The following is a 19,822-nucleotide window of genomic DNA, read 5'->3' as shown; positions in this document are numbered from 1 at the left end:
AGGCGCTGCAGAGGCTGATGCTCAGCACCTGGAGAAAATTAGGCTGTGCTGCAGATGTTCCTGGCCCTCGGCACGGGGTCCCCCGGCTCGGCTGCAAGGTTGCAGGTATGCTGAGCTCTCCCTAAACAAAAATGCACTCTTGCATGTCTGTGGTGGTGGTGTACAGCCAGGAGGATTCTCCAGCTCAGCCAGCTTCTCCCTTTTGGGGACAGCTCTGTCTTTGTGGGTACGGTTGCTGTGATCCATCTCATCCCAAGTCCTTTTTGCCTGGGTTTTGTCTTCCCCTGCTGTAAGATTGGTGTCTGCTGAGCAGTGCTGGCAAGGGCTGGTCAATGAGCAGCTGTAGGAGTGCATACAAAGGGGGAAGGAGAGGTTGTCCTTCAGCTAAAGAAAGAACTGAGGATAGGTGGAGTGAGTGAGGCTGGGGACTGCATCCCATGCTGAACTGCTCAGTGATGGTTCTTTGGATGTTTACACATCCTTCATCTCCAGTGAGCAGGATTCCTTCAGCATCCGACAAGTCACTGCTACAAACTCCCCAAATTCTGAACACCACCCAATTTTCTTTTGAGTGCTGCTGTTCTTTGGTCAGATCTTTTATTTTCCTGTGATTTATAGGGAAGAGCATCAGTCAGAGCAAGATTTCGGCCAGCCGTTATGTTGGCAGGGTGTATGCACTGGAGCTCACAGGTACATCAGGTTCATGTAATCCTGGTTGCACCAGGATCTGGAGTCTTACTTTATTCATCAAAGAATCCTATGAATTTTGAGTAAGACTGCTTGAAATCAAGGCTAAGGGGTGGTGTTTCTTAGAGCCGGATTTGTTCTTGCAAACAGCCTTTGCAACACAGCTGTTAACTGCTGCTGGGGATGCTGATGGAAGGGGTGGGTGCACACAGCCTGAGGTGGGCAGTTGGCAGCGTTCAGCCCCAGCAGGGAGTTCTGTCCAGAATGCCTTATGGAAACAAAAAGCACCATCCCACCCCAACATGAAGAAAGAGCAACTGGTGAGAGGATGGCTCTGGGAAAGCAGGAGCTTAATCAACACAGGGAAGGATCAGCTTCACTTCCCACTCGTGACTTCACCTCGAGGTTGTGGTGACTGAGCTGCAAATCTCAGAGATGGGAACACGTCTGTAAATCCAAACTGTTGTTGCATCTAAGACAGGTTTTGGAACAATTTCTCCTCATCGTTGCATTGTTGGAGGCTCAGGAAGGGGTCAGAGCCTCCTGCTCTGTTCTGACTGCTGGAGCAGCGAGCCCTGATCTCTCTCTAAAGCTCTTGCATAGTCTCTTAGTAAAAACAAATCCTGCCATTAGGAGGGACCGATGTTCACACGTTGCTATGCATGAGCCTCCTGCCAGCCTGGCACACTGCAGCGCCATCCAGAGCAGCGGTGGAGGAAAAGCCCTTTTTCCTCAACGGTTTCATTTTCTTTTCAAAGTCATCTCATTTCTGAAGCTAAGGTAAAAGCACTGTCAAAAGTAATAGCTGCACTTTTTTTTTTTTTTTTTTTTTTGGTCGGGAGCATGAGCTTACTCATCAGGTTAAAAACTGAGCAGTGTTGTGTGGATTGGCTGTCTAATGAAGCAACGAAAGATTATGTTGCTGTTTGGTGAATTACTGCAAAAACAGAATTTAGACTGAACTGTTGACTGATTTATTTAATTTTTTGAAAGGAAGGGGGAAATAGAGAAGGGACAGATCTGTTATTGGGGGAACTGATTAATCTTATAAAGATCTCCTGGCAGGGATCAGACTTTCTGCCTTGACATTCATTGCTTTGATGGTTCCTTATGACTGTGATTAGTAGGTTTAACCCCATGAGCTTTGAAGCTATGGCACATCCTTTTAGCACGGGTATTAAGAAGCGCAGGCCTTCTAGCTGGCCTCTCTAGCAAGTGGTGGTCTTCTAAAAAGAGTTGTAACAGCGTTTTTCCAACAAAACTGCGTTTTTCAAGCTGGGGGGAAACGCATGTATGCCGAGGATGGAGGGAGCGAACACACAGTAGCTGCTTCCAAGGAACAAGTCTTTACCTGGTTCATATTATTATTATTGTAACTCGCAATTTCTGTGTCAGGTTACAGAGCTGAGGTGGGGCGGCAGGTATTTAAACCACTGGAAATAACTGTAAGAAATCCTACAGAGTTCAGCAGCCGCTGACTTGATTTCATGGTGCCTAATGTTGATTTTTAAGGGGTTCAAATGAAAACAGAGCAGTTGAATGACAGAGACAAAAATTAGGACAACCAAAGGGTGAAGATGCAGATTCTCAGCACTGTGTTCAGCCTTGCTCTGTCATCATCGTCCCATTGGTGGGTGATGCTTTCCAACAAACTGCGCTCTTGTGTTCCTGTAACCCATCCTGACGTTGCAGGGCTGACTCCTTAGTCTAATTCCTCATCATACAAGTTCTTCCTAATGACAGTGCTACTCCCATTAGCCTCCCTTGATGTCTATTTGCCATAGCAGCTTTTCAATTATTTAAAATGCAAACATCTGGATTAAATAAATGAAGAAAACGTTTGGTGAACGTTGCATGCGCTCTAAAGCTTCTCTCCAGAAATTACATTGCAGGAGAACTTGAGAAGGAAAAAAAATCAGACTTCACTGCATGCATCAACTTCTTGGTGCAGCGGAGACAAGGGCAGGAAGTCTGGAAGTTGGGGACTGCCAAGGGATTTTTTGTAGAGCACATTGTGATGATGCATGTGGAATGATGCCCTGTTAGTCAGAGGCTCGAAAGATGAATATTTTCCAATCAGGAAGCCAGCTGCGGGTGTAAAACCTGCGCTCTGCATGTATTTGAGTATGGCTGCAGTTGGGAGCAGGCATAGAAACGTGTTGTAGGTCTTCAAGAGATAACGTGGGCTGGATTTACTTCCCGAGAAGTCTTTTAAAGTCAGCTATGGTGTAGGGTTTGCGTCCAGCTCTCACGCTGCCAAACTCCTGGAAGAGCCCCAGCTCCAGCCTCTGCAGTACCTGTGCACATGGTGAGTTGCATCTGTCCCTGTGATCCCCGCAGATCAGGGACTGGTGGAATTTGAAGGGAAGGAGGAACACAGCTCTCAGTTGCTGCAGCTGCCAACATCTGGAGCCCTCCCACGGGCTCATTAGCCCAGTCATAAAGCACAGCACTGCAGGGGTCTTACCCCAATGAGCTTAAACAAACAGCCCAGCATGGGAATGAACACTTTGGCGAGGCACAGGGAGCTGCTGGTGACACTGGATGGAAACGGTGTTAAGCTGGAGGGGTGTAATGGAAGATGGGGTTAGGATGGGGAGTGGGAAATCCAGGCTGGTCTCAGGCTGTCGGCATTCTGCAATTCCTCTCGGGGGAATGTGGTCCAAACCAGGGCTCTGTCTGCCCTAAGGAAAGGCCCAGGGGTAAGGTGTTTGGGTTTTGCCTTCGGTACATTTCCCAGCTTCCATAGGTGGAAGGTCAGGAGCTGCAATTGCTGAGCATTCACTCAGGATCTCTCACAGAAGCCCCAGGAATGTGTTTTGCTTTAGCCTCTGAGGCTGCGTAGCTGGAAACAAAGCTCTGTAGCAACTTTATGAATATATACATGGATCAAGGGGAAATAACACTGTCACATTCGCTGGCACCTATGGCTGCGCTCTGGAAATAACTCGGTCACCAGACAGCTGTCATGAAGGAGGCCCAGCTAAACACAACCAAACATGTGCACCCATTCAAGTGAGCAGCAGATTTTGCATTGTCTAAAGCGATGTGGGAAAAAGTATTACATATATACACTAAAATGAAACCAATCTCATGCTTCAGGGTGTAAATTGATCACTGGGAAGGTCAGGAAGCAATTTTCCTCTCCTGTTAACATTGCTGTGCAAACTTGGGGTTGTCTGTGTGAGAGAGAGGGATGGAGTGAAGAGAAGCAATTTCTCCTGTAGCACGAAGTATTTGCCAGAGGCAAAATAACTTGCTGCTGCCATGATTTTATAGCAAACTAATTGCCCAGGTGTTTGAATCTTGCCTTATCTCGATGCCCGTGTGCCCAATCTAAAGAAGTACGGTTTCATGACATTTTGTGAAAATCCAGGCTTCTTTTGAATACTGGATGCTGTGTGCAGTGGCACAGAGTGGCTTCTTTTGCCTGAAACCTGCATTGTGAGCTGGGGGAGGCGTGGATGTACAATCACAGCGTTCTGTATGCGCTCAGAAATTGCATGCTGGTGTTTTGACTCCTTTGACTCCAGGGCTTTGTGCCTTTGGAGACCACAACTTAATGTTATTTCTCAAGGGCCTCCACTGAGCCTGCTGAAAACTGGTGCTGTGCATCCTCGTAATCTTTGTAACTTCTTAGGATGAGACAGTTGCTCAGAATCAACTGAGGGAGTCACAACAGGGGACGTCAAGTTCCATTCGGATCCTAGATCATCCAGTCCACCCATCCATCACCAATATTTCCCCTCTAAACCACGTCCCTTACTACCACACCTAAACATTTCTTGAATGTCTCCATGGATGGTGACTCCACCACTTCCCTGGGCAGCCCATTTCAGTGTCTGACCGCTCTTTTGGAGTAGAAATTTTTCTTAATGCCCAACCTGAACCTTCCCTATTGCTCTCTAATCCTATTGCTATTGACACCTATTCAGTGCCACCCCAGCAGAGGTGGCAATGAAGGATTTCCATTTCTCCCTTTCTCCCTTATTTCTTTTCACTTCAGCCTCACGATTTGATCCTTGGAAAGGCACAGGAATGGTGGGTGTTTCTTCACGTCAAACCACAGTTCAGCCATTGCCAATTAGCAATGGTGATCTCTCATTTGAATTCCTACCCCAAAATTCTGCTGCATCTTTGGCCTCTGGTATGTATGTGCTATATGAAAGATTAATTAAATTTGGAGGCTAAGTAATTCACCCCTAGTAAGCAGGGGTGAATTAAATGGTTGTAGTGAAATTTGGAATTACTTTAAATGTATTAATTACTTTATTTTCTGCATGCTGGAAATTTTTGTATTGCTCACAAATTCAAGACTGTGTGCTATTTTCCAATGGAAAATTAGTTGTTCTCTCAGAATGTACAGTAAAACATAGGACGAGGTGAGTTTCAGAGGCCATATTTTTTTTCTTTAAGGCAGAATTTTCTCTCTGTATGTACGCACAAATGTTTTTTTCTTTGAGTTGAAATAATAACGAACTGCATAAAGCATACGATGCAAAGTAAAAATCAGCTGTGGCAAAATCCACAGCCAATGAACTGGAGGGCTGTAGCAAGTCCTGGCCATTTAGGAGTCTCCTAAAAGATGTGGATGCTGACATTTGGTTGTGGCAATATAATATGGCTGGAAAAGGTCTTAGAAATGACTTATTCTGGCAAAACAAGAATAATTTGCAACAAAATCAGAATTTCAGTGATGTGCTCATGTGGCTCTGGAGAGACAAGTTCTATTTCTGAGTCTATTCTATGACCCAGATATCTTTGGGCCAATTCATTCACGATGTGAAATAAGGAGCAGGCAGAAATGAGGGGAGAAAGCAACTGACCTAATCCTTCAGTCTTTATTTTTGTTTTACTCATTACATTGTCTCTTTCTGCTGGGCTGGGATATGAGAAGATAAGAAATAGAGACAAATAAGACAGAAAGCAGAATGCTTTCTGTTTATATTATTTATTGCCTTCATCATTAGCTTCCCTTGTTGTCTGGTATGCTCAGTGGCCATGAGGAAAGCAGTGTGTAATTGGGGCTGTCCAAGTGAACCAAGCACACAAAGCACAGAAGCTGTTCCCTGTTTGGAATCCTTCACTCTGCCACGATGGATGCATCTCGTGGTATTGCTGTGCTTCTGGAGTGCTTGGGATTCCAAGTTTGCAATTGTTCTGCATTTAATTTCTGGGTATTGGTTCTTCTTTCTTAAACAAGCGCCATTTGCAAGCGCTTATCTTTCCCGATAAGGTCAACAGTGAGCTAAAGGACAGCTAAAGGATCATGTGCAATCTTCCTTAGGCAAAAATTGTTTGCTTGCTTGTTTGTTTTAAAAAAGGGAGAGATTTCCCTGTCTGCCCAATAGGAAATACTAAAAAGGGGCTTGATTGGCACCCAGTGCCAAGAACTTGTCCTGTGTAAGCTGAGTCCCTTTTGAGTTTTCTATTTATGTATGGCATGCAGAACCCTCATCAGTTTAGAAGATATATTTATATGAACAAGGGCATTCATCCAATTTTTAAGAATAAAAAAAAAAAAGGAGTTTTCAGGCAGGAGTGGCTGATAAGTGTTTTGCCTGCATAGTTTGCCGCACGCCTTTGCAGGCTGTAAGTGGTCCAGTAATCTCTTAGTGTAGGAATCTTTTTTTTTTTTTTTCTTTCTTTCTTCTCGCTTTTTAATTTGGGTCAGCTCATGAAATCGTGCTTTGGATTTTGCGTGGCTGCGTTCACCCGGTGAAGTTGGTGTGTGCTGCCTTTGAGGAGGATTGAATGGAGACTAATTAACAATGCTGGTAATGGAGCCGAAGCCCGTATCCAAAAGTAAATGAATAAATACAACAGTTATCAAAGGGGATTACAAACAGTGCATGTGTGCAATACCCCTGTAGTACTGCTTGCGTTCTCACTTGCAAAATATCCCGTGATGTTTTGGGATGCTCTTTCCTCTTATCTGCATGGTTGTGTGACCGGATGAGGTCTCAGGACCCGTCTGCTCAACATGGAGCATTGCTTTGTGCATCAGGAGTGGCTCCCCAGCACTGGGGGTGTAACACGAGGCATTTTACAAAGCATATTGGCACGCATATTTCTCTGAATCCAAGCTCTTCAACATTAAAGCGCGACCCTTCATTTTAATCATTACAGAATGAATCCAGTGCTAATAGCACTTAATTGTTTCGCTAGAATGATCTCCGTTGGTTTTGGCAGCTGAAATGAAAACAATTCCAAATACCATCAAAGGAGCTTATCCACAAACAGCATGTACAGGGAGGGTGTTTTGATATACAACGGTGTGTTAATATCATAACATCTCCTCACACTGCACTCGGCTCTGTAATCCTTCTCTGCCTCGCTCTATGATCTTGGAAGATCCGATGGGCGAAGCAGAAGGAATAAAACAGACCAGGAAAGTCGTGCTCTTTGCCCCTGGAAATAAAGCGTTGCGGATCCCTTTGCTCCAGCCGTGTCCCTATATTAATCTTGACTTTCTTGAAGCTTGCCCGCTAGTTTGAATTTGTATGCGACATCAAACATACCTTTTCACATATGTTCTTTCCAGATTTTTTTTAACAGTTACTTAGCAGTTTATAGAAGGAAGTGAATGATCTCATCAAGCTGCTTAGAAATTAAAAAAAAATCTGTGCTTATTAATTATGCAGGATTAGTCTAATTATAATTCAGCAAATTAATTAGCGACAGAAGGTGTTCTGAAACATTGGAGTACATTTGCATGTTAAATGGAGAGGCTAGTCTGTAATATATGTAAATTTATGCATGGCTTCATAGTTTAATTTAAAAATTTGCAGCTGCATATGGTATGGGAGCAGGTGAAAAGTCAGTTTTAGTTTAATGATGCTAACAAACATTGGATGCTGTCCTGTCTTAGGGAAGGAATGCTCTGAATGCACCCCTATCTGCCAATCTATAAATCTGTCATAGGAATATAATGTTACACCAATGTTCAGGCTCAAGGTCATCTGTGAGTAGACCCAGAAGCACAACGGGTGCAAACCTGCTGCCTGAGCAGCCCTTGGAGGAGGAGGAGACGGATGCGCGCGGAGGCAAGTTGCTCAGATGTCAATTTGCCTCTTTAGCAAATGAATGCTTTTTTATTCCATACAAAAACCGTTTAGGGACAGGCAATACTCCCCACCTAGTCAATGAGTGAGAGCTTTCAGCTGAGCAATATCCACTCTGGCAGGTGTAAAATAGGTGCCTAACCTTGGTTCCGTCGCTGGTGTTTGCATCGGTGCTGCTTCCTGATCTCTCAGAGTCACAGGGAAGTTGTTATCAAGTTCCACATTAACTGCAGGGTGAAGAGTTTTTATGTGCTGGCCTCTACCATCTGGCAGGAATAGTAAAAACCAGCAGACCCATCAGCAGAAAAAGGCTGGAGGTGTAATTGGTGCTCACTGTTCAGCCTAGCATGGCTCGGCACAGGCGTTCCGAGAGCCGTGGGAAATGAGGAGAGGGGAACCAGAGGGTAAAGTGGGCAGAGGTTTCCCCAGGTATGGAGAAAAATAAGCGGGGATCAGAGTCTGTGTTTGCCTGTATGTGCCTGTATGTGCCTATAGCTGTATGTGTCTGCTCTGCGGTCCGTAGCACTCTCCGTGTTCATTGCAGGGGAGTTGGATCAGATGACCTTCAATGGTCCCTTCCAACTCAAATGGTTCTTTGATTCTGTGACTGGCAGAGTCAAACGTGGGTTAACTTGGCTCCTGTGCAGAGCTACAGCGATCCCAACCGTGGGCCTGTGGGAATGCTGTGTGGTTTTTGGCTGAAAGAACAGCTTGATCCACCCATGGAGTAAGTCCCCTCATTTCCAGGTGTTTTGACTTCCTCAGCAGTGAAATGAGTATAAAAGCCTTCCTTTCCTCCTGTCCTTTGTGCATCTTGTCTCCCATAACAATTTCTCAATGTGACTGTGCCATGCTTAGCACAGTTGGAGCCCATAGACACTGTAATGAACCAGGGAATATAATCGGAACGTCCCTTCTAACAGCCCTCCAGCCCAGTCCTCTGCTATGTTACCTCCCTGCCTACTGACTTTTGATTATGCTATGGTATTTGGTTGTGTGCCAAGCAGCGTGAATAATATGGATCTTACAGTGTAAATCAGCTTTTAGCCATTGTCTTGTAAGTTACTGGAAAGTTTTGGTGCGAGGGGAAGAAGGAAAACCCAAAGGAAAAGGGAAGCTGCTCAGGTTGCAGAGGGTTCTCCAAAGGTTTTTTGGAGAATAATTGCAATTACAAACATGCCGTTAGTGTTGTGTTTCATTTTCAATTCGAACCCATGGAGTTCAATTATTATTTTCATTAATGGTGTCAGGTTTTCATCAGAGCGCACAAACAAGGAGGTTCTCCTTGGAGATTTTTTTTTTTCTCTAGCAAATGTGGCCATGCCAAATAACTGCATTCAGCGCCGAGAAATGACTGCCTCTCTAACTGGCAGTGCGCTCTCCTCCAGCCCTTGGAATCACTTTGCAAGACAGAATGAGCATTTAGCAAATGAGCGTGAATTGCAGTTGTGGATGTGTGTGCCTGCTGCTGCTCGGAGGGAGCAGAATCTGCTTCAGAGATGGAAATTGTGCAGAAGGTGGAAAATGTACAGAATATAACGATGGAGTTTACAGACATGTTCTGGGTTTGGATGACATATTGCAGCTTATGTTCAGACACGATTAGTTTGGAGACTAAGCTCTTCCAAAACAAAAGCCCACTGGATGTGGGTGGTGAGAAGTATGATGTTCTGGGCTGCAGGGAGATGGGGTATTTTTGAAGGAATGGTTCAGTGGTTTGGGCACGGCGCTATGAAGAGGACATGAGTTCAAGTCCAGTCTTTGCTATGGCCTCTGGGCACACTGTTCTCACTCGGTGGCATCCTGCCCTTCAGATGGATCACTTTCATCCCTTATCTTTGGTTACTACATTGCACAGAGCGTTATTCACCAAAGCGTGGTTCAGGCTGCCTGCCATGACAATTAGAAGCAGTTTTAAGATGGGTGCTGCCAGCCTGTAATTTTAAGGTAGGCTCCTCTGTTGGCTTCCCTTATAGTCGTTTTGTTTTGCTTTCATGCCCACCTCATGTTGGACCATTCGATTTGTAAAACAGAGCTGTTTTGATAAATAACATTTTTGGATGTTTCTGATTTATTTGTGGATTACAGTGCCTTGAGGCATTTGAAAGTCGTCTTTTTGAATTTTTCTCCCTTTTAAAATAGGAACAGTAATTCCACCTGTTCTCTATTACGCTTATCTGATTTGCATGCTCTCATATGCTTTGCATTGCAAGCATCTTGGAATGAGCATGCTGTTATTGATTGATCAGATACTGACTTAATAATAAAGATGGGCCAAAACAGAAAACTTCTGATGTAGACTTCCGTTCAGTGCAAAGGATATTTAGTCCTGTAGGTTTTGGTCCAAAGCACCTTGATTTAATAATACAAATATGAATACGCAAAAGCCAGCTTCACATTTGCTATTGCAGCTCTGCTAGCATCACTGCAGTTACTCCTGAGCTGCATTCTTCAGACCTCTGCAGAAACAGACCTTACCTTGGCAGGCTTCTGTTCCAAAGGAATGCAGAGCACAGGAAGAAGTTCCCATAGAGAGGGATTGGGATCCATGCCTAGAAGCTGAGAGGTGAGCCGAGGAGAAAGGCGTAATGGCGATGTAAGGGGCTGAGTGCAGCAGAGCAGAAAAGAAGGAAGAATCAGAGAAATTGATAAGGAAGGGACTTCAAGCCACCGCTTAGTCCAGTTCCCTTAGGGTTTGCATGTAGCAACGGTGTTTGCTCTCTACCTTATCCAGCCTAGTTGTGGAGAAGGTACAAAGAACGAATAGGAGACTGGGTAGCAAAGGGCAAAAAGAGGTTAGGAAACATGTGAGCCTGATAACTGAGGCATTAGTTTAAAGAAAAAAACAAGTGGTTTGGGAACATGGCATTCTTTGGAAGCAAGTGAGGACATGGGATTGTACTCTGCAAAGTTCCTTTGGTGGTTCAGTGCTCATCCTGTGCACAGCTGAGGAGCTCTTGCATAGACTGGAGAAAAGCCTAACCGGTCTGGTGCTCCCAGAACTGAAGAAATTACTTTAGATGAAGGCAGGAGGGCAGGGAAGTGTTTGTCCTTTTTCATTGTTGGGGCAGGAATGGAAGGCATAATATTTGTGTGTGTTTTTTGGTACTACTGCTCTACTGAAAAACGAGTGCCAAATGAGCAGCCAGGCCCAGGCTGGGGACCTGGTATTGTCTGAGTCCCACCTCTTCTCTCACAGCAAATCCCTGACAAACTCAGAAGTCTTCTGACCTACATACGTTGGCTTTCATATTTGCTAAACTGGGTTCACACTTTATGCACAGGAGTTTTGTGAAGATTAATTAGCTGCTGTTTATGGAATATCATATAAATACTCTGGATTATTGTAATAACTTCAATCATTTCTCAGACATTATATGGTGTATGTTCATTTAGAATGCCTTTGTGCAATGCCTGATCCCACACTGACTATAACTGCTGAAAAGAGTAGGAAATTTTCTCATCAGGTCTCTAATAATATACCCTGACATAATAGAGCAGAATGACTCCAGAGATAAATATTCAGATTATAAAGAAGTCTTCTACTGCAATAGTCATTCAAGTCAAAATGATGATTTCAGATAAATGCAATTAATAGATTTTAAATATGAAACCATCAAACATATGTGCAAAATCTGATCTGGTCCCTTTGGAAGGAAGGGTTTCCAAGTGAAGCCTTTTGCTCTGTCATGCATTGTGGCATTGGTACGGTCCCTTGTCACACTTATCTCAGAGTTCACAGTGCCAAGACACACACGAGTGAGTCCAGGAGACAATGGGAGACTCTGATCTCAGAATTTACTTGTGTTGGTGTTGCTGCCTTCAGTGTAACGATGGTTTTGTGGTTCACAGCATGGTCACTCTTGGTACTGTCCAACTGGAGGAAAGATATTCTTATAAAAACTTCCATTTTTTCATTTTAGTTCACTCTGTGACTTCTTGAAAGCACTGCAGTTACTAAGTCAGATTGCTGTGATATCTTCATATTCTCATTAGGTTGTAGCATCATAGACTTGCTGATAAATTGCACTGATGAAAAGCACATTCTGGTGCCACAGAACCGTGGGGCCAGGAATCCAACTTCTACAGCAACCCAAACACGACAGGGCTACCTGTGTGTGCTTTACAAGGGATGTTTTTCTCGTCTCCAGAGGCTGCTCAGGAGATTACAACAAAGCTGTATCTCTTGATTCCGTACCTGTACTTTAAGAAAGCACACAAGGTGGATAGGAAGCTTAGTTAAGATGTAGAAGCAGGAATCAAGAGACCACGTCCCAGCCGCAGGCCTGCGATGAGCAATTCCCTGCAATTCCCTTCAGTTCCCAGACCTTCCTTGCTGTACAGCAGTTTGTGACACCACCTGCTGCAAAGGGCTTTGGTGAGGCTGAGTTAATTGAAGCTGAAGCCCCACAGAATGGTGCTGCAGAAGCACAAGGCACATTATCTAGTGCTGTGTCTCCACGTGGGGAGACCAATCAGTCCCAGGTCCTGTGGCAGGGTTTTGAAAAACAGTAATGGATTTTTTTTTTTGTAAAAAGAAACCTACACTTTCTCCTGCACGTGGGAGTGTTCTTTAGGGCCTCTGCCTGGTCCTGTTGAAGACATGAGGAACATTATTCCAACTCCAACAGGATTTGATTAAGGTTCTTCTCAATCAGCTCAGGTGGAGGGTGGACATCCTCAGAGGTGGAGTTCCAGCTACATCACAGAATCATGGGGGTTGGAAGGGATCTTCAGAGGTCATCCAATCCAACCCCCTTGCTAAAGCAGTTCCTGGGGCAGACTACACATCCTAAAGTTGCCTCCATTTCAGAGCCTTATAACGTAGATATAGGGACACAGAGTGACAGCATGGACCAGCATCACGTTGGGAACAGCCTGATCGAGACAAGACCTCACCTGCTTTGCCCTCACCCTTTCTCCCTGTCCATTGGCAGCCACCTGCAGGGGAATTTGTCCCTCCATTCTGAGTATTATGGGATGTCAGAGCACTCCCACCCCGCTATCCTGTTTGGCCGGGCAGGCTGGCCTGCAGCACTGCGGAGATAACACAGCTGTCTGCACTGAAGTGAAAAAGGGGCACTTAAATGATTCATCAGCCGGACTCCCCAGCATGGTGGTAACTCCCAATAGGAGGAGCAGAAACTTTTAAAATAGCTCCCTTGAAATCCTAGAAGAGGGAATGTTTTTAAGGCGGCGTTTTGGAGACCTCTGCGAGTGTATCAGTCTGTAGGTGGAAGGCTTGACCATACTGAAGTGAATGCCTGCAGCATGTCTTAATTAATTTTACATCTGCACATGAAGTTAATCAGGCTTTCTGTAGGGATGCCAGAGGTTCTTGTGGTAGCTATTCAAAGTTTTCCCTCATTGCCCTTCAGTGTTGATCTATGGGAGGACCATGCCACACTCCTCTGCTTGGCTGCAGTCTGCTATACCCGTAGCTGGTGCTGTCCATTGGAAGGAACAAAGGTCAGCTGAGAAGCATGACTATCAGCAGTTGTTTAACTTTTTAGAAATTATTTTTATTTTTTGATGTATGTATAAGTCCATGCCAAAAACTGGCTAAAAAAATTAATACAGCCCTTCTGCAATTCTCCTGTTACCCCTAAATCAGCTTCATTTAGTGCTAATCCTTCTCTTTGCTCCCCCCAAGTCATTTTTATTCTAATGCTGCAATAAATATTAATACCTTTCCCAGATGCAACCACTTAAAAATATATATGTATATCTAACGACCTAGCAAATACTTGATGTGAGTGCCCAGCTGCAGCTAAAATTCGACTGGAAAAACTCTGAAAGGAGAAATATAAATACAGCACATCCAGTGATATGCTAAAGAAACCGTGGATATGTTGGCACTGCGATGGATGGATTCTGCTCCAGTGCTGCAACCTCAGAGCTGAGGCAGCACTTTGAAAAGTGAGGTGAGGGATTACTGATGCCCACCTTGTGATATCTTAGAGGTGCACAGTTTTCAGCAGCTTGAGGGGCTCGAGGACTCCACTAAACCAGGCGTCTTGTACTTGCTGCATGTGGAAATTGCTCCTGGTTACAGATCCTGGCTGAGCACTTCGATGCTGAATATTTGTCCCCCAGCCACTGGGGAGGGCTGTGATGCTCCACTCCTCCTCCGAGGCATCCAGCTCTTGGAGAAGGAGAGTTCTGTTTTCTGTGCAGTTTTAATGGTCAGTACAACGAGTGGGATGAATCAGTGCGGATCTAATTGAAATGCAAGTTAATTTCCACATATGCCTCTGATTTACGCTGGCTGGGCATCCACACCCAAACTTCTGGAGATATTTAACAGAAAAATATGAATTTCATTAATTGCCACATGATGTTACGGAGTTCAGTCCCGGGTGCTGTTAAACGCAGATTAGCGTAGAATTTTTACCTCTCGTGCCTCTGCTGTGGGGTTTGGAGCAGCACACGATGCTGTGGGACTCAGCTCTTCCCAGGGCAGCTCTGCTGACACGGCGAGCTCTGCTGGATTTGTCTGTGCTCTGATCTTTGTCCCTTAGTTTGCCTCGTTCCTCTGATCTGAAAGGCATGCAAGAATTTTTTAAAAAATTACAAAGCAAACAGAATGCTTCCCGGATTAATTTGATCTTTTATTTTTCCTTGAAAGCAACGACAAGCCATGAATCTTGCGGGTTTTTGTTTGCATTTTTTCTCCCAAACAAGCAGATATCCATGGGCTCACTGAGTTCCGTGCAGAAGTTGCTTGCCTTGGTTTCATTACACAGTTTGGCGGCGTTCTGTAGTTTCTCCCTGCACAGCCAGATCTCAGCAACACAAGCAGTTTATGTATCTGCAAATATTTTTTGATATCTGTAAGAAGAGGGCAGGATAACAAGGAGTTTGTGAGCAACATCTCTGGCTGGAATTCTCCTGCGAATGTCTGAGTGTGCCAGTATGCATAACATTGTTCCTTGTGAAAATGTTCTTACAGATAAAATCTTGCTTACCGATCATTCAAATAAAAGAGGTCACAGTTTTAGCGTGAGGAGTCGATACAAACTTGTTTGATAGAATACATGCAGCGTGCTCCCAAGGCATGGAGATCTGTGTGACTTCAGCTCAGAGTGTGAGTGACCAGAGCTGGGATCCCAGAGCTGCCCAAGGGAACTTGGACCCAGCTCCCATTGCTCCTGGATCCCGATGGGGAACTTGGACTCCCAACACCTGGATCCCAATGGGATCAGTGGGGACATCTGGATCCCAATGAGATCAGTGAGGATGTTGGGCTCCCAACACCTGGATCCCAATGGGATCAGAGGGGACATCTGGATCCCAATGAGATCAGTTGGGGTGTTGGGCTCCCAACACTTGGATCCCAATGGGATCAGTGAGGATGCTGGGCTCCCATCGCAGCCCATGCACTCAGAGCTGCTAAGTCGTAACCAAGAAAGGATAATGGAGAACAAAAATACTGGTCTGCAAAATGCACTCACACAGCAAATAAACATTTTAGATATGTTTAAAGTGTTTGTGACAGATTTAAGGCAAACAAATGCTCGCTAGAAGGATGTATTTTGTGACAGTCATTGTATGTGACGTTCCCTGGGTCGTTTTCGTGGGTTTGGTTGTAGGGAGGTCCGTGAAGGGTTTTGTTTGTTCAAGCCACATTTAAATGGATCAGATCCTTCGGTATTTCTTTGTATTTTGGGGGCAGATGGAAGAGAAATACCGCACCGTAAGTGATGCAAAGAAATAGCAATAACAAGGAGAAGTGAATTTCTGCTTTTTTGTGTGTTGCATTAGGACTATTTTGGCAGTTGTTGTTGGTAAACCCTAGGAAATATACATCTTTCTCCTTTAAAGTTCTAATTCAAGGCATGAATGTGTGAGTTCTGAAGGGACTTAGGGACTGCGGTAAAAAATCGTTGTCATAGTAACAGAAAGGGAAATAGGCCTGGCTCACCTGGGACTTTAACTTACTGCAAAAGCTGATTTTTTTTTTCTTTTTTTTTTTTTTTTTTTTAAGAAAAGCACTCAGTAAGAGAAATAAATAAATAAGTTCTTTGTATTCTGAACCAATTCTTCAACTGTATCTTTTTTTTTTTCCCTCATATCTGTATCTTTTCTGTTCAAACCTATCTTAAAATCTCTGGTTTTTTTTCTTAATTGTTGCTGTTAAACCCATTTTGTTCTACAAATGGAAATGCAGAAAGGAGTCACAGAAAATATTTTTGCTTACGGTAGAGTGAAGAATCTGTGAGATTTTTTTGCCTGTTTTGTCTGAATTGTGAAGACTTGCGTGTTTTAAATCCAACAACTGTGATCTTTCTTGTGGAATTGGCTTCTTTACCTCGGAAATTTGAAATGTGATCAGATGAATCAGATAATAAAGGGATGAATCCTAGTGAAAAATTTTGTGGAGTACCCAAATTTGATAAATGCCTCCTAATATTGCTGAAATGTGAGATCTGTGTGTTCTAACACATGGTGCTGGGTGAGCCCATCAGCATCCTGAAGGTTCAACTTACATCCACAACAAGCTGAACTCGATGGGAGAATAATGTATAAAGATAGATATATGTGACAGGGCAAAAATAATTGTCACGGACACATTGTATGATGTTAATGGGTTTATCTGCTTGGACAGCGTGAGCTGTCACCTATTACTTCCATTTGTGCTTTTGTTATCCTCTCTCAAAATCAGTGTAAGATTCCAATCTGGGCTCTTTTTTTTTTTTTTTTTTTTTTTGCTTTAGTTACCGAAATCTTAACAGCTAAAAACATCATCAGGATGAAATCTCATCATCTTCTTCTGGGAGCTCTGTTTGTCTCCACGTTTTTTTATACGTTCTAAGTAGTCTCAAGGCTTATCAGCTGCAGAGTTGCCCTGTCGGTTTTTGTCGTTATCACAATAACATCATCCTTCTATATTGTTTCATGGAAAATCCATCCAGACAGCGAAAGAAAGCCCTTGTATGCACAGGAGAGATAAAGGAACAGATTCAAATCGTGTGGTCAAATGTGCAGTGGAGAAATGGGCATAAATCAAAGTAGTTGCGTTGACTTATATCAACTAGCAGCCCATCTCAGAGCTGATTATAGTCACGTTGAGTGCAGTTCACACAGTTTTTCTAAATTTTGGTGTGTTTGTTTGTTGGGGTTGGCTGTGTGGGGTATTTTTCTGGGTTCTCCCAGTCCTGGATGGCTGACATACCTCCATGTAGATCACTCCGTGTATTTCAGTCAGAACACGACAGCGCGTTTCGTTATGGTTAATAACAGTGGCACAATTCTTTGCCGTTACAGATTCTTCTTAAAATTTTTTCTCAAGTGCAATCAGAATTGTTTGAAAACAGCAGGAAACCCCCGAGATATGAGGCGGTTCCAGGTAAGGCTCAGCATTAAGCTGTCTCTTTCGTTCTCTTCTTCTCCTCTCCCCTACGTTGCTCGTAATAAATATGATGACGGTCTATGATAAGCCATATCGGATATTGTTAAAGTTTTTCTCCATTTGTTGTGGTTAAACCTTTTTTTTTCCCTCTCCTCTCTCTTTTCCCACTCCGAATCCCCAAGGGGAAGTGATGTACTGTACCAACCAGCAGTGGATATTTGATTTGACACCCTCGGGCAAAGCACTCTCACGTACAGCTGCCCACAGCAGGGATCGTGTTTGTGATACTTAGATGCCTCAGAATTTTTCAAAGTAGCTCTGTACGTGGTACAGAAGCATCTCCCTATTTCCCTCCACTCTCTCTTCCCATCTCTTCTGCCTTTTAACTCTTTCAGGCCCTCCTTTCGGCTTCTTAAAAAAATAATAATAATAAATAGCCCCGAATAGTGATGGTCACTTTAAGATCTCACGCAGGAAAGCAACAAGACCCAGGGGACGATGACCCAGCTGCTTTGCAGTAAAATCTGCCACTGGTTTCATCATAGCTGTCGCTGATGTATTGTGAACACCAGCTAATAAAAACACAGAAGGAGGTGAAGTGTGTCAGGTTAGAAGCGGAGAAGGGAAAGGCTGATGCAGTCCCTCTTCTTCCACACTCTAATCTTTAAGCAGCTACATCTAACAGTTCAGTATTTTACCTGTAAGAGGGTAAAATGGTTTTACTACTTGTTGCCATTTTTATCGTGCCCTCATTGCTACCCATCCGTGACACAAAGGGGATTTTAGCTGTAGGGGGATGCATGGCTTTCCTGTAGACCCATCAGGTCTGTGGAGGGCAGTGACATCCTGAGGTCTGCTAGCTCATGGTTGGTTATTGGGCTCTTGCCTCAGTTTCCTCATTTAGAAACCAAGTAAAACTCCACAGGAATTTACAGCCCCGTGTCAAACTTTCCACTAAATGATGCATTTTGGTTTATATTTTTAGTGGGAATACAGTTAAGAGGGATGTTTTTTCTCAAAGAAAAAGAAAAAGCTCGGGTTGATGAAAACAAAAATCCACTCTGGTATCTCTGAAAGCTCTAAAAATTTTAGGGAAGTGTTGGTTAAAGATATGAAAATGGTTATTTTTTTGGTTTCCAGTGGAAATAAATAAAAAATAGTCCAACCCAACTTTTGTTTTTTGGCACCAGTGGTTTGATGCCAGTAGTTTCTCCTTGTGTTTTTTGGAGATGATGAGACATCAAAAAATTTAATAATAATGATTTAAAAAAATAGAGGTGGCAATTGTTAGCAAATTGCACTGGTTTTTATTTCAATCGGTAACTTCCATCAAAAAGAAATGCCATTATCATCTCCCATGAACGCCAAAAAAAATGGGAGTAAAGGAAAACTCAAATGATTGCATGAGAACTGATCTTGTTGGCTGTTAGGGCTGTTAGGATGGCTGAGGGCGCAGTGTAATGGAGCATGAATCCAGAGACTCTTCATTTGGTTTTGAGTTTGTAGGGAATTGTGCACAAGGGCATCCTGGTTAGCGTTGCCATAATACCAACAATAGAGTTACAAGAGCAAAAAAAATGAACTCTACATTGTGATTGAAGCTAAAATTGTAGATTTCAGGTGAATGCTGAATTGCATGAGGATTTTGGATTCTTTTTTTTTTTTTTTGGTGGAGATCTCGCTCTACTCTCAGCTTTACTCTTTGTTTGACCTCCACATCTCCATGGCAAAAATAACTATTTTATTAAGAATCTCAACAGCTTCACCTTTTTAGTAGGACACTGAAAAGTGAAACTAAAACGGGCTTTACAGCACACACGTGTTACCAATGGAATGCCTTCAGCCCATCCACCTGGCATTCCTCTTGTACATGAGGAAGCATTGGCTTGCTTTTGATCTTTGTACCAAAGTCAGCAGCTTACTGGAGACGAAAGTGAGCTGGGGCAGACTCCTCTTGATCCGGATTTTCTGCCTTACAACAGCCAAGCCTGAAGAAAAGAGCCAAGTAAAACTCTGGTTCTGTTTTGCAGAGATTGCTTAAACTCTTCTTGCACTTGCAGTCAACGTGGATTCATATCCTTTCCAGTTTTGTCGTGAGATTTAAGTTCAAACCTCTACGTTAATCAAGATTAGACAAAGCTTCTACATTCATCTGTCTGTCGAAACCCAAAATGTTCACAAGAGCTTGTTTGGGTGTTATGAGAATGAGCCCTTTGGAGCAGATTGTCAAATGCTCGAGGTTTTGAGGGAAAGCAGAATCTTTGTTCAGGCACCTTCAGTTGGTTGATGACTTGGTTCTGGGCTGTGGAGCTCTGAATGTGTGAATAAAGTTACAAAATAAAGGTAGTTCCATTGCTAAAATTGTGTGCGTGCAGATTAAAAAGTTCAGTGTTCCAATGGAAATTAGCCAGGATGGATTGCATAGAGAGCTTGTTTTCAGCCTGCTGGATTGCTTCTAAGGGCTGAAGCATGACTTCCACGGTTGTGATGTAAAAAAGAGCACTCTTGAGTGGTCTGCTGTGTCATCAGGATCCTCCTCCAATTTAGTATTATTGTTTTTAATTTAGGCAAACAGTTTTTTGGTTTTTTTTTTGCCTGGTTCTTGCTGTGTGTGGTCTGTCAGCTACCCTTGGAGTCTTAAGTGGAAGAAGAGGCGATGTTCCAAAAATGAGCAGTGTGCACTTGTGCACCACGAGCATGGTCGTTTCCATTTTAGCTT

The 19,822-nt window shown here is 43.6% G+C and overlaps 1 protein-coding gene across 4 annotated transcripts in view; it reads left to right on the top strand.

Annotated features, from left to right (window-relative positions):
• EBF2 (EBF transcription factor 2) overlaps positions 1 to 19,822 on the top strand; it is a 189,518-nt gene that overhangs the window by 139,471 nt on the left and 30,225 nt on the right. For all 4 annotated transcript variants that reach the window (XM_090125413.1, XM_031608065.2, XM_090125411.1 and 1 more), the window contains one exon: positions 17,019 to 17,100. In XM_090125413.1, coding sequence (XP_089981539.1) covers positions 17,019 to 17,100 — 82 coding nt within the window. The remainder of the gene's footprint in view (positions 1 to 17,018; positions 17,101 to 19,822) is intronic.

Source organism: Phasianus colchicus, chromosome 27, assembly GCF_987193195.1.
Source record: "Phasianus colchicus chromosome 27, bPhaCol1.hap1.1, whole genome shotgun sequence".
Classification (NCBI taxonomy): domain Eukaryota; kingdom Metazoa; phylum Chordata; class Aves; order Galliformes; family Phasianidae; genus Phasianus; species Phasianus colchicus.
Note: the sequence above shows the minus strand (reverse complement) of the source record. Positions and strands in the feature narration are given on the sequence as shown.